Source organism: Podarcis melisellensis, assembly GCF_964234715.1.
Source record: "Podarcis melisellensis genome assembly, chromosome: 5".
In the NCBI taxonomy this organism is placed as follows: domain Eukaryota; kingdom Metazoa; phylum Chordata; class Lepidosauria; order Squamata; family Lacertidae; genus Podarcis; species Podarcis melisellensis.
The window spans coordinates 96,642,963-96,655,422 of NC_138537.1; the positions used below are offsets into that span (position 1 = coordinate 96,642,963).

The following is a 12,460-nucleotide window of genomic DNA, read 5'->3' on the forward strand; positions in this document are numbered from 1 at the left end:
AGGTGAATCTGTTATTAGATCTGCACATCTACTAGGCATTTCACTGTAGCACCAACAGACTTACTATTTGGTATTACTACTTAAATACGAACTAGCAGAGAGAAACATTTGACAAATGTTTAACACACAGGCTATTTTTTTTACTAACAAGGGGATTGGGTCAGTGCTTGCACTACTGCACTGCACACTTCAGTGATAAAACTGAGTCTAGCAACATACCTGCATCCCACTTTAGTCTGATAACTGAGGGGGAGAAAAATCCTAAAAATAAGAAGTTTACTTCATAGTTTAATCAAGTAATAATAAGCAAAAAAAATTTAAATCTGGTCATGTGTTTTAGCTGTTAAACATATTTTCTAGAGGCGTATAAGCAGCTGATCAATAATATTTGGAAAAAACGCTTTGAAGCTGGGTGTGAGCAAGGGCATCTTTCAGTGACCAATTGTATTTATAAGTACCATATTTTTCACCCTATAGGACACACCATCCCATAAAGCACACCTAGTTTTTTGGGGGGGGAAATAAAGGAAAAGCCCGAGCTTCCCCCGACCCAAGCCCCCAGAACAGGCAACTCTCCGCAAGCCGTGGGAGCCGTGGGAGCTTGCGGAGAGCTGCATGAAGTCTGGGCGCGCTGAGCTAAACGCGCCCAGGCTTCAGCATGCAGGAAACTCTCCGCAAGCCGTGGGAGCCCAGTGGCGGGCTCCCGAGCTTTGCGGAGAGCAACGCGAAGCCTGGAGAGCGAGAGGGGTTGGTGCGCACTGACCCCTCTCGCTCTCCAGGCTTCAGCGAAAGCCTGCATTCACCCCATAGGACGCACACACATTTCCCCTTCATTTTTGGAGGGGGGAAAGTGTGTCCTATAGGGCGAAAAATACGGTGTTTCAGAGTTTAGTTTCTTTAACTACCTGTCTTTGGGGATAGGGTATGTTGTATATAACACTATCATACAATTGGTTTTTCCTTCCTGGAAAGTTTAGTGCTGTGTCTAAGTGTGTTAGAAGCTATGTGGAATTATTCCGTTTTGCAGCCAGTACTTCACCACTAACAATCGTGAAGACAGAAAGAGGCTGACGGAAAGAGAAGTTGGATGCTTTTCTAGAGAAAATACCCTCTACCCCAGGCATAGGCAAACTCGGCCCTCCATATGTTTTGGGACTACAATTCCCATAATCTCTGACCACTGGTCCTGTTAGCTAGGGATGATGGGAGTTGTAGTCCCAAAACATCTGGAGGGCCGAGGTTGCCTATGCCTGCTCTACCCTCCCATTATCATAAACGTACTCAAGTTGATCTTTACAACCGTCTAACTGATCTATTAAAAGCCTTTAGAACATTGCCCTGCTTAATTTTTAAAATTATTTCAATTACTTTAGTAAAGGTACTTTAATAAAATACTCTCCCACACAGGGGGTTCACCTTTGGGTTGTAGTTGTTTAAAACTGATCTTAATATTCTATAAATAAACTACGGTAACTCATTCTTGGACCTTGTGGTGAAGGGTGGGGTAATAAACAAACAAACAAACAAACAAATCTTTGGGGAATGTTATGAGGATAAAATTTGGGGTAAACCATTATCATAATGTTATAAAGCATATGTATTTAATACTATTTATCATTATTGTATTTATTTCTGTTTTATTATTTATTTATTCCTTAATAAGCCTCTTAGCATTGTTAACACTCTAAACTAAAATAAATCACATTAATTAATATTTACCATTCTGTTCCCAGCTTGTCAACATCATGTTTTCTTTCAAAAAGTGCTAACAAAACTGCGGTCGGGAGACCCCTTTTTGGAAGCTCCTTCTCTTTCACAAAGGAGGGTTACACCCATGAAGGTGCATGCTTCCTAAGAAGACTTTTGTTTCTTACTGAATCTTCAAATTTATTCAGATTTAACCAAATCAACTAAGATCTCTCTAAGTAAAACACTAAGAGAAAAATGACTGGTAGCTTTTAAAATGAAGCCAGTCACAATCACTAGCTTGTGAAAATCACAACAAGGTTAGTGTCTTCCTAAAACCCTCTTCAGAAGTCAGTAAATTCAACAGAAAAATGTTTAAATATAGGTTATGTCACCCCAATTCTATATTCTTTAAATCGTGAACGATGCTAGCATAATTTACTGTTTTACTGTTTCACATGAATACAACTTTGGTATGCAATGGCTTTCATCTTACACATTTACCCTGGAACAGTAGACAAGTCAAGATGTTTCTGAACTTCCAACAACACTTCTCGGAAGAAACGGATACGTCTTTCCTCAAACTGCTGGCACTGCTCAAAAACCTGCTCCATATTTTCCATATATTGAGGTGTTGCATTGTCCAGGTCTTTCAGAGCCTTTTCATACTTTTCTCTCGTCTTAAAGACAAACAGACAGACAAATCCAAATCAGATCAGCTAATTGGGGAACTAGGTCTGACCAGCTGGCTATGGCACAGGCAAGACTAACCTTGCTGCCCTGGATTGCTCACAGGTGACCCAGAATAGCTAAGCTAAGGTTAGGTCTACAAGTGGATGCCACTAAAATATCCTGGCTCAAGTCTGGCAACCTGTCTCCCATTAGCACAGTCTCTGGCTGTGTGATAAAACATAGTTTATGTCATGTACTATTATTAATAAAAATTTGAATACAGTGGTACCTCGCAAGACAAAAAACTCGCAAGACGAAAGAGTTTTTCGTTTTTTGAGTTGCTTCGCAATACGAATTTCCCTATGGGCTTGTTTCGCAAGACGAAAACGTCTTGCAAGTTTGTTTCCTTTTTCTTAAAACCGTTAATTCCCAGGGTGCATTGCTTGAAGAGGTGCAGTTGCGACTTGACTTCGAGGAGCAACTCATAGCACGCGGTGTGGTAGCCTTTTTTGAGGTTTTTGAAGACTTTGGTGAATTTTGAAGCTTTTCCAAAACTTCTTTTGGAAAAGTTAAACTTTTAAAACTTTTTTGGGGGTTTTTGGATTTTGAGTTGGGGTGTTTTCTAGGAGGTTTGGTGCTTTTGAATTTTTTGGATGTGAAGCACTGATTTATTTATTTTTTGGGTTTGCGAAGGTAGGAGCTGTGCTGCCATGGGGCCCAAGAAGACTACTGCTGCAGAGGCCGGCAAGAGGAAGAAGAAGAAAGAACTGAGGGACATTTGCCAGAAGTGGAAAGATATGCAGGCTTTTGCACAGTGGCACCCAGTGGCGTAGCGTGGGTTGTCAGCACCCGGGGCAAGGCAAGTAATTTGCGCCCCCTAACCCGTGGATTTGCGCCCCCTAACCCCCAGATGTTGCACCCGGTGCGGCCAGCCCCACACTACGCCACTGGCGGCACCACCCTGACAAGTACCTGACACGTGACCTTGCGAACACTTTTGATACGAGGGTCATGTCGTCTTTCAGGGAGGTGCTGAAAAGGCGGATGAAGCAGCAGACCATGGACAGGTTCTTCAGCAAGAAGCAAAGAGTGGAAGAAGAACCTTCTTCGAGTTGTCCCCCAGAGTCTTAGAAAATGTATGTACAGTACTGTACACTTTGGTGATTTTAAAACTTTTTTTGACCATAGGAACGCATTAATTGATTTTCAATGCATTCCTATGGGAATCCGTGCTTTGCAAGACGAAAAAACTCGCAGAATGAATTAATTTTGTCTTGCGAGGTACCACTGTATCTATAGCCCTTCATCCTGTGGAATAAATTAGCCTCATATAACCAACATGCTTAACTCTAATTCATGCATGGAGGGGTTAAGACCATAGAGGAAGGAATTGTGCCAGGCTTAGCTAGGACAGACACCCTCACTTTGGGAGGAAGGACTCCCAAACTCTTCGCTCTTCCACTTTCTATCATCCTTCTCTTTCCACCATCTGAACCATGTCTTTCTAAGTCTTTTCTTGCTGCTCTTTCCTTTGCGGGGTGTTTAAGTAAGCCATGTTTAACATGTGGTCTTTTTCTATGCTAATGGAAGTGGGTAACTTTGGAAGCAACTTAGAAGGAGGGGGAATTTGAAAGGTCTAACAGACTATCTATTTCCATGCTTTCCTTTGCTGCATGTTCTGTGCTTTCAAATCTCTGCTGGGGCTCTCTCACCAAAGAACTGTTGGAGCACTCTCAGACGTGCAATACGTAGTTCATTCACACACACAAAATGCCACTGGCATTATCTAGAATGCAACAGGAAGAGAAGAACACTTCATACAATTGAACAGCAAAGTGAGAGTGAAAGTGTGCACATGTACGCTCCAAATACCCTAATTTGAATAGAATAAGGATACTAATAAGATGAGACAGAAGGTGACAATTTTTTACCCTTGTGCTGGGATCACTTATATTTACTAATCTACCTAGTAGTATTTCCCTTTTTCCACCTGGAAGAAATGCTTGCAAAGTCCCGTGTTCAGAGTAACACACAGTTTACCTTAAGCACGTCCTGTTTACTTTTATCAACTTTGTCCTGCAGTTTCTTCAGTTGTTCTGGATTCAGGGCTGGGTCAGCTTTGCTATTAGTCTCTCTGGATACGGCCAGCTTTTCCTCCTTGCAGGCTACATGATATGCTTTCTTAGCAGCTTCGACCTAAGTGACATGTTTTAACAAGAATTTCATCTTTGTACAGCATCACTATAAGCACCCACCATAGATCAGAAAGTTTGAGGGGAAATATTCTTGTAGGACTTAAGGAGGTATCAAAATATGTTCCGATAACCTGATCATTAGATTGTTGAAAAGTACAGTGACTGCGTACTTTTGTGTACAGTGAGCCAAACTGAGGCGCCAATAAATACCCTTTCACACCTTACACACGTGAAGAGGTCTTTGTGCTGGAAGAGCCCTGTTGCTGGTCCTGACCCCATCATGAGGTAGCCACTGGCCCTGCCCCTGGACACCCAAAAGGCAGTATATATGTTTGCAGGGGGGAAGCGTATGTGAGCAGCTACACTGCAAGCATTCCTGCAGCACAGAAACAATGGAGGATTGTTGGCTCATACAAGACGGAAATGAGACTTCCAATCTACAGATACAACAAAAACTTGTAGTCAAGGACTTAAGCACATGTTTGGCTCTCTGTGGCTTTAAGACCAGAGGGAAATGAGCATTGGCCGCAATTTTCCCAGAGAGTGAAAAAAATAGCAGCGGAGCCAACTGCTGCAACATTACTCCATTCCTGACTTTCGCTCTCACCAGGAGGAAAGAAGAGATTCTTGAGGAAGGCACAGGGCCCTGCTGCATTCTCCAGTCAAGAAACAACACACTATGGGCAGGGGGAAAGATGAAAGAAGAGAGAGAACGGGATGCAAGGATGTCCTTCTGCAACATTCAGTTCTTCCTAGAAAGAGATCAACAGTCCAGCCTACTGTGTCTCTCTGCTTCAAAGACCAGAAAGCAAGGAGGGGACATGATCAACAGTGGAGTGGGCTCTCTGTCCTGGATGCTTTAGCTGAGATTCCTGCATTGCAGGGGATTGGACTAGATGACCCTTGGGGTCCCTTCCAACACTTTAATTCTATGGTTCTATGTGAAAGCACCCAATGCAGCATGGACACAAGAGCACGGAGAGGTGGAATAGTGGACAAAGTTGCAAGGAACACCCAGTACATAACAATCACTTACCTCTTTTAGCTTTTTGGCCCATGGTTTCTGAGCTTTCCTAAATCCATCTTCAGCTTCTTTGGTTTCCTTAAATCCACCCATTATTTGCTTGTGAAATGCCTCCTTCTGCCAGTTCTTTATCTTTTCGAAGTCTTCATTCATTAGGGCACTTTTTACTTCTATGTGTAGTTCACTCACCTTTTCGGCCTCGGACATAAATGCATGCCAAGCCTTTTCAACGGTACCATACTGGGGCCCTGGTCACAAAGATGGGGAAAAAAGCAGCAAATGAAGTCATTTTTCTCACACTATCCTGAGTTTTTAAGGCTTCCTCAACCTTGGCCCTCCAGATGCTTTGAGACTACAATTCCCACCATCCCTGAACACTGATCCTGCTAGCGATCATGCGAGTTGTAGGCCAAAAACATCTGGAGGGCCCAGGTTGAGGAAGCCTGGACTATAGTGACTACATTCACTTCACAATAAAGCAGTTAATGGTTTACTGTGAACATACAGAGGCCTGACAACACCTAGTGTGTCTGTTGTGGTTCCCCAGAATAAGCCAGGTGGTCCTTAACTCACCATCTGAGACCATGCAAAGAGGCTGAAAGGCAGGAGGATGGTCAATGCCTTCTAGATCACCCACCAAGATTTCAGTAACGCAGGCTAGGTCAGTTCTTTCAATCAGGATCAAATCCTATATGACAAACCCTATAACACCAACCTGGCATTAAGCAGCAACACCATAAGACTGGTCAGATAAACTTAAATACTCTTTAATTATCGATCCCTACCCAAAACAAGAATCAGGGAACCCTTTGGTCCAAAGATATAACAGGTATATAGTTTTAGGTACCCATTATGAGTGAACCTGCATTCACTCTATTTTTTTCTCTCTTAAACCTTCTTAGAAATCAACTCCAGAATCTATATTTGTGTTTTTCATAACTTGTTGGGTTCTATTATTTCACCTTTTTTAAATAGAGGGCTAATTTAATTAAGAATAGCTAGACTCGAGTAAATTACCAAATCACTTGTGTTAAAAAAAAGTTGGGTAGATTTTGAAATCTGGACAAATAGCTACTCACTGACATTTTGGGAAAAGGATGGTATCTTGGTTACTGCACTTTTTTTCAGTGCTTCCTACTAATCCGCTAAGCTCTCCTAAGTAATTAAGTGGACTTGCACACTGCCATCGATACAGAAAACATAAACATGCAAAATAGACAAAATTTCCCTTTACCCTTTTCTACAAGTTGTCTCCACCTTTTCGCCCATTCAGTGAGCTGCTGTGCATAGCCCTTTTCTATCCTTGCACGCTCATGAATGCAGTTCATCAGATCACTGCAAAGTCTATGACCATCATCAATGCGTTTCACTGTCCGCTTATAGTTTCCAACCTAAAAAGAGAGACAGAAACATTTCTATAAACACATCTACGACAACAAATACAACCTCTTATTTAAAATGGAAGCCAATTGTTTTTCTGTTTCGAGAAACGTGACAACCATTATTTGGTTAATTACAAAAATGAAACTTGTACTGAAAAAAAGTTTGTAATGCCAATCACAAGTAATCAAATACTATTAAATGACCATGATTCTGAATGCAGTGAAATATTCCCTAAATACATTCGGTATGTACCAAGGAGTCCAGATTTGAGACAATTCCAATTTTTAGCTATAAGCAATCTTGCTGCACTCGATGTGTTAAAAAGGTAGGCATTTTCTTATCTAAGAAAGCCAACTTAAAGTACCATAATCACCTTTCCTAATACTATTTTATTTGTGCTTCCTATTGAGGACCAAATCCAATTCCCTTACACACCTAGAACTTGTCATACTTACCAGAGTTCTGTTAGTTTGTAAAATCATCATTATCATCATCTAACAGTTACATTCAGATTAACAATTGAGCTAGCTAGGAATGTTGAAGTGTTGTTGGCCTTATTTGTAACCAGCAGCATATTTTTCATATAAGACAAAGCCTAGAGATACAGTCTGCAAGAAAGATCTTAAAAATCAAGGCTGTTCCATGGAGCCAACACTGCCTTTACATCAGTGGCAGACATATCAAATACCTAAAGAAAGGGGAAGGAGCACACAAGGCAGGAAAAAGTTCTACCAGAAATCACCATACCCTTGCAGGAAAAGAGGAGGGGGTTGGAAGAGACCATCCTCACCTACCGACCTTCAACAGATTGAGGTTGAATCCTGACAAGACAGAAGTACTGTTTCTGGGGGTCAGGGAGCAGGCGAGTGTGGAGAACTCCCTGGTCCTGAGTGGGGTAACTGTGCCCCTGAAGGACCAGGTGTGCAGCCTGGGAGTCATTTTGGACTCACAGCTGTCCATGGTGGCGCAGGTCAATTCTGTGTCCAGGGCAGCTGTCTACCAGCTCCCTCTGGTACGTAGGCTGAGACCCTATCTGCCTGCGGACTGTCTCGCCAGAGTGGTGCATGCTCTGGTTATCTCCCGCTTGGAGTACTGCAATGCACTCTACGTGGCTACCTTTGAAGGTGACTCGGAAATTACAACTAATCCAGAATGCGGCAGCTAGACTGGTGACTGGGAACGCCCGCCGAGACCACATAACACAGGTCTTGAAAGATGTACCCTGGGTCCCAGTACATTTCCGAGCACAATTCAAAGTGTTGGTGCTGACCTTTAAAGCCCTAAACGGCCTCGGCCCAGTATATCTGAAGGAGCGTCTCCACCCCCATCATTCAACCCTGACACTGAGGTCCAGCTCCAAGGGCCTTCTGGTGGTTCCCTCACTGCGAGAAGTGAGGTTACAAAGGACAAGGCAGAGGGCCTTCTCAGTAGTGGCACCTGCCCTGTGGAACGCCCTTCAACCAGATGTCAAAGAGAACAATAAGCACCAAACTTTTAGAAGAAATCTGAAGACGGCCCTGTTTAGGGAAGCTTTTAATGTTTGGACTACTGTATTTTAATATTTTGTTGGAAGCCGCCCAGAGTGGCTGGGGAAACCCAGCCAGATGGGTGGGGTATAAATAAAAAATATTATTATTATTATTATTATTATTATTATTATTATTATTATTATTATTACCCTGTCCTGAATAAGGGTTTGTCCGCTGTCCTTTCCTCATGCAAGAACATAGGCATCGGCTCCAAGGGTGTATGGGGTGGGCAGCAGAATTGTGAGGACTGATCTGGGAATGAAAGCACTGCTTGTTTCTAACTGCCAGTCACCTAGGAGCCAAATAGGACTACTCTGGGGAGGCTGATTGCGGCTTCCTGAGAGCCTCCAGGCTGCTGCACTACTTCCCCAGAGTCCACCTAGTCAACCAGTTCATTGCAGCTAGCAGGGGACAAGACTCTGGGGAGATCACAGCTTCATTCTGCGAGATGTGAAAGTCACAGCAACAACCCCCTTAGGGTTTCTCACCCCATCCAATTCCTTCCCCACCCACCTGCCACGCAGACCTGCCTCTGGAGCCACAGAAAAGGGTAGGAACTGCCCTCAGGCAGCATGCCCTTAGGCACGCTGCTATGGTTCGGCTTAGTGTGTCATAAAAACCCAGGCTTGTGGTTTAACATAGCACAGCAGCAAAATGGTTGTAGGAGCAAAGCTGCCACTATCTCCTGCTCAGGAGCCTGCACATTTGCTAGTTTGCACTAAGACATGGTTTGACATGATGTTCCTGGCAAAGAAATCCATACAAATGTTATTCAGTTGGCAACCCTCAAAGGGGCAGGAAAATGAAGCTTAGACTCTCACTGCTACTAAAAGGTATTCTGAGCCCTTGTAGTTTCTGCATTGCCAATACAACTTAGAACAGGAGGGAAGCAGCCATGAATCACAGGAGACTCCGTACAGGAGTGAAATTTGAAGTCCTCTTAGCGTACAAATACATCTGCCAAATATTCTCACTTACAAATGAAGCTGTTGTCTTGCCAAACTCAAGACAGACACCATGTCCTTGTTGTGCATTCCCTTCTGGCAAAACACTTGCAAGTATTTCCACTTAATACGGAGTACATCATAAGTGATGTTTGCAACTGGCACAGCTTATACGGAACAGTATCACCTGATGCTTTCAGAAGGGGAAACCCTTTAGACCTTTGGGTCCATTGTAAACAATCTGCTTTTAGCTCTATCCTCATGTACACAACAGTCAAATCCCTAATGCTATTTACTCGGTATCTACTGAATCTTATATTGTATTGCTAAGATTCACTGGTGACCTGCGGCATCTTTATGTAAGCCACACTTAAGTTCAAAGTGCAATGGGAGCTGCCTATAAACCATGAAGGTGGTTCCTGGATTGAACTTCCACAAACTGCAGGCAGGTTTCATGGGAACTTCACAGGAAATTAACTTGTATGGCCTTGGAGAGTGTGGAGGAGGGGAGGCAGAAGGTAATTAAATACTGTAGCCAAACTACAGTACTTTTCTGTGTGTAACACGCCCAGTATATAAGACACCCCCTATTTTGGGGGACTAAATTTAAAGAAGGGATGTCCGACAGGTCGACCGCGATCGACAGGCCGACCCACGGTTGTTAGAAGTCAGTCGCGGGCTCATTTTCGTCCATGGGGGGGGGAAAGAAGCATTCGGCTCCGTCCCCTCCCTCTTTTCTTTATCTGCGCACAATTTCAAGAGGGGTAGATCACTGCCAGATTTTCATTCTGTGAGTAGATCACAGTCCTTGATTTAAAGAAAATGGGGGGAGATGGCACAGAGTTGTTGAGCTTTTTGGGGGGGAGAGATTGTTGAGTTTTTGAGTTGTTGAGCTTTTTTCAGGGAGGATTGACAAGAGTTGTTTTTTTTGGGGGGTGCCCAGTTGCTGAAACTATCTCACCCAACTGAAACGCTAACAATCCAAAGCAGCCATTTACGTATCCACAAATAACAGCAAATAACTCACTCAACTGACAAAGCAGCCCTTACAGCAGACACCATTCACCCACCCAATCGCAAGATCCTGTTCACAGCTGCAACCAATCGCCCGTCCCCCTTCTGCACTACCCATGTATAAGACCACCCCCCATGTTTAACTTTAATTTTGAGTTAAAAACCCTCATTTTATAATACAGAAAAGTACTGTAAATGCAAGTCAGAGATAAAAATGCAACCATGAACACACTTCAGTAACTTTCAAAAAGTTTTTATATTTTTGTAAATGGCTTTTCGGTATTTTACAATCCTGCAGTATATAATTTTTATGTTATAAGTAAATAAAAAGACTTGCCTCTGATATTTAAAGGCTGCATAATTCCTACAATAGCAAAGTTATCTAGAGGCAAATAGTTGTGCCCACACAAGCAGAACCTGAAGCTCTATTCAGACAAGCCAGAAAGCAGTAGGATGAGCTTGCAATGCAAATAACAGGCAATGTATGGTCCAGACCAGTTCATCTGCTTTTGTATCCCATCCTCTCAGCACTTGGGTTATAGCAAATTATTATCTAGAGGTAGAACAACAGGTGTAAATATGGTTTGCCAATTGGGACATCACAGCAAACCACAAATGGTTTGCAAACCGTAATTCACCATAGTTTTTAACTTTCTGATTCCGTTTTGCCAGCACCACAGTCTGTTGTGATGACTGAATAGAGTCTGGGTTCTATCTGCAAAACAGGAATCTAGTTTAAAAAAAGAAACAATGGGCCATGATGATACTATGCAAATATAACTGAGGATGGGAGGGGGAAGCTACTGGGAAATTTATTCTGCTTGGCTGCTAAAGATAAAAGAATGTGTCATTTGTTTTCGGGTCAAATGCTTCTGATGGAAAATAGCCTCTGAGAGCATTTTATAGTTTTTGATCTTTGTAATCCGGCAAGCAAAATTTGAACAAAGCACTGTTTACAAAGAAGATCCCAAAAGTTAACCATACTTTGTTTTTACTAAGCGGAAAGATGTTACCAGTTGGTTTCCTGTGCTTAGCATACGCAAAGGCAAGACCTCCTTGCGATAGTCACTTAAGCAGAAAATGAAATGTAGCAATACTTCAAAACCTTCACATTTTTATCCCTAGTAGCAGAACATGAAAGCTGGAAATTAAGTTTTTAACATCGGTATTTTTTTTTTAATTACCTCCCAGAAGCTGTCACTAGGAACCTCTTCTCCAACAGAATCATAATACGAGTCAGACATCTCTACACAGCCAGTGCAATCCGGAGTCTTGTAAATATCAGTTCTTCAAAGTCTGTAGAGAGGAAATACAAAGATCAGCGGAACCAAGAATTGAACTTGCACATTTTAAAAGAATTAATATGATTGTAAGTTTGCAGTGGAGAGAGAGAAAAAAAAAGACATATTTGTTTTATATCTTATATTATATTTATTATATATTATATTATATTATATTATATTATATTATATTATATTATATTATATTATATTATATTATATTATATTATATTATATTGCTGTATCTGGCAGGATTGAACTGTTAGAAGAGGTAAATACCGTATTTTTCGCCGTATAGGACACACTTTTTCCCCTCCAAAAATGAAGGGGAAATGTGTGTGCGTCCTATGGGGTGAATGCAGGCTTTCGCTGAAGCCTGGAGAGCGAGGGGGGTCAGTGCGCACCGACCCCTCTCGCTCTCCAGGCTTTGCGGACCTCTCCTCAAGCAGCGGGAGCGCTCCCGCTGCTTGCGGAGAGTTGCCTGCATGCCGAAGCCTGCGTGCGCTGAGATCAGCGCATCCAGGCTTCGCGGATCTCTCCGCAAGCAGCTGGAGCCAGTGCTGGGCTCCCACGGCTTGCAGAGAGCTGCCTGTTTGGGGGCTGGGGTCGGGGGGAGCTCGGGCCTCCCCCGCCCCAGCCACACGCCTGGGGGGGGGGAAATTTTCCCCCCTTTATTTCCCCCCAAAAAAACTAGGTGCACCTTATGGGACGGTGCGTCCTATAGGGCGAAAAA

The 12,460-nt window shown here is 42.9% G+C and overlaps 1 protein-coding gene across 4 annotated transcripts in view; it reads right to left on the reverse strand.

Annotated features, from left to right (window-relative positions):
• The window catches only part of PACSIN2 (protein kinase C and casein kinase substrate in neurons 2), a 54,383-nt gene that overhangs the window by 19,735 nt on the left and 22,188 nt on the right, over positions 1 to 12,460 (reverse strand). For all 4 annotated transcript variants that reach the window (XM_081911797.1, XM_081911796.1, XM_081911794.1 and 1 more), the window contains 5 exons: positions 11,632 to 11,743; positions 6,812 to 6,968; positions 5,590 to 5,825; positions 4,399 to 4,554; positions 2,191 to 2,366 (listed from right to left, as the gene is read on the reverse strand). In XM_081911797.1, the coding sequence (XP_081767923.1) occupies positions 2,191 to 2,366; positions 4,399 to 4,554; positions 5,590 to 5,825; positions 6,812 to 6,968; positions 11,632 to 11,691 (785 nt within the window). In that variant the 5' untranslated portion in view covers positions 11,692 to 11,743. The remainder of the gene's footprint in view (positions 1 to 2,190; positions 2,367 to 4,398; positions 4,555 to 5,589; positions 5,826 to 6,811; positions 6,969 to 11,631; positions 11,744 to 12,460) is intronic.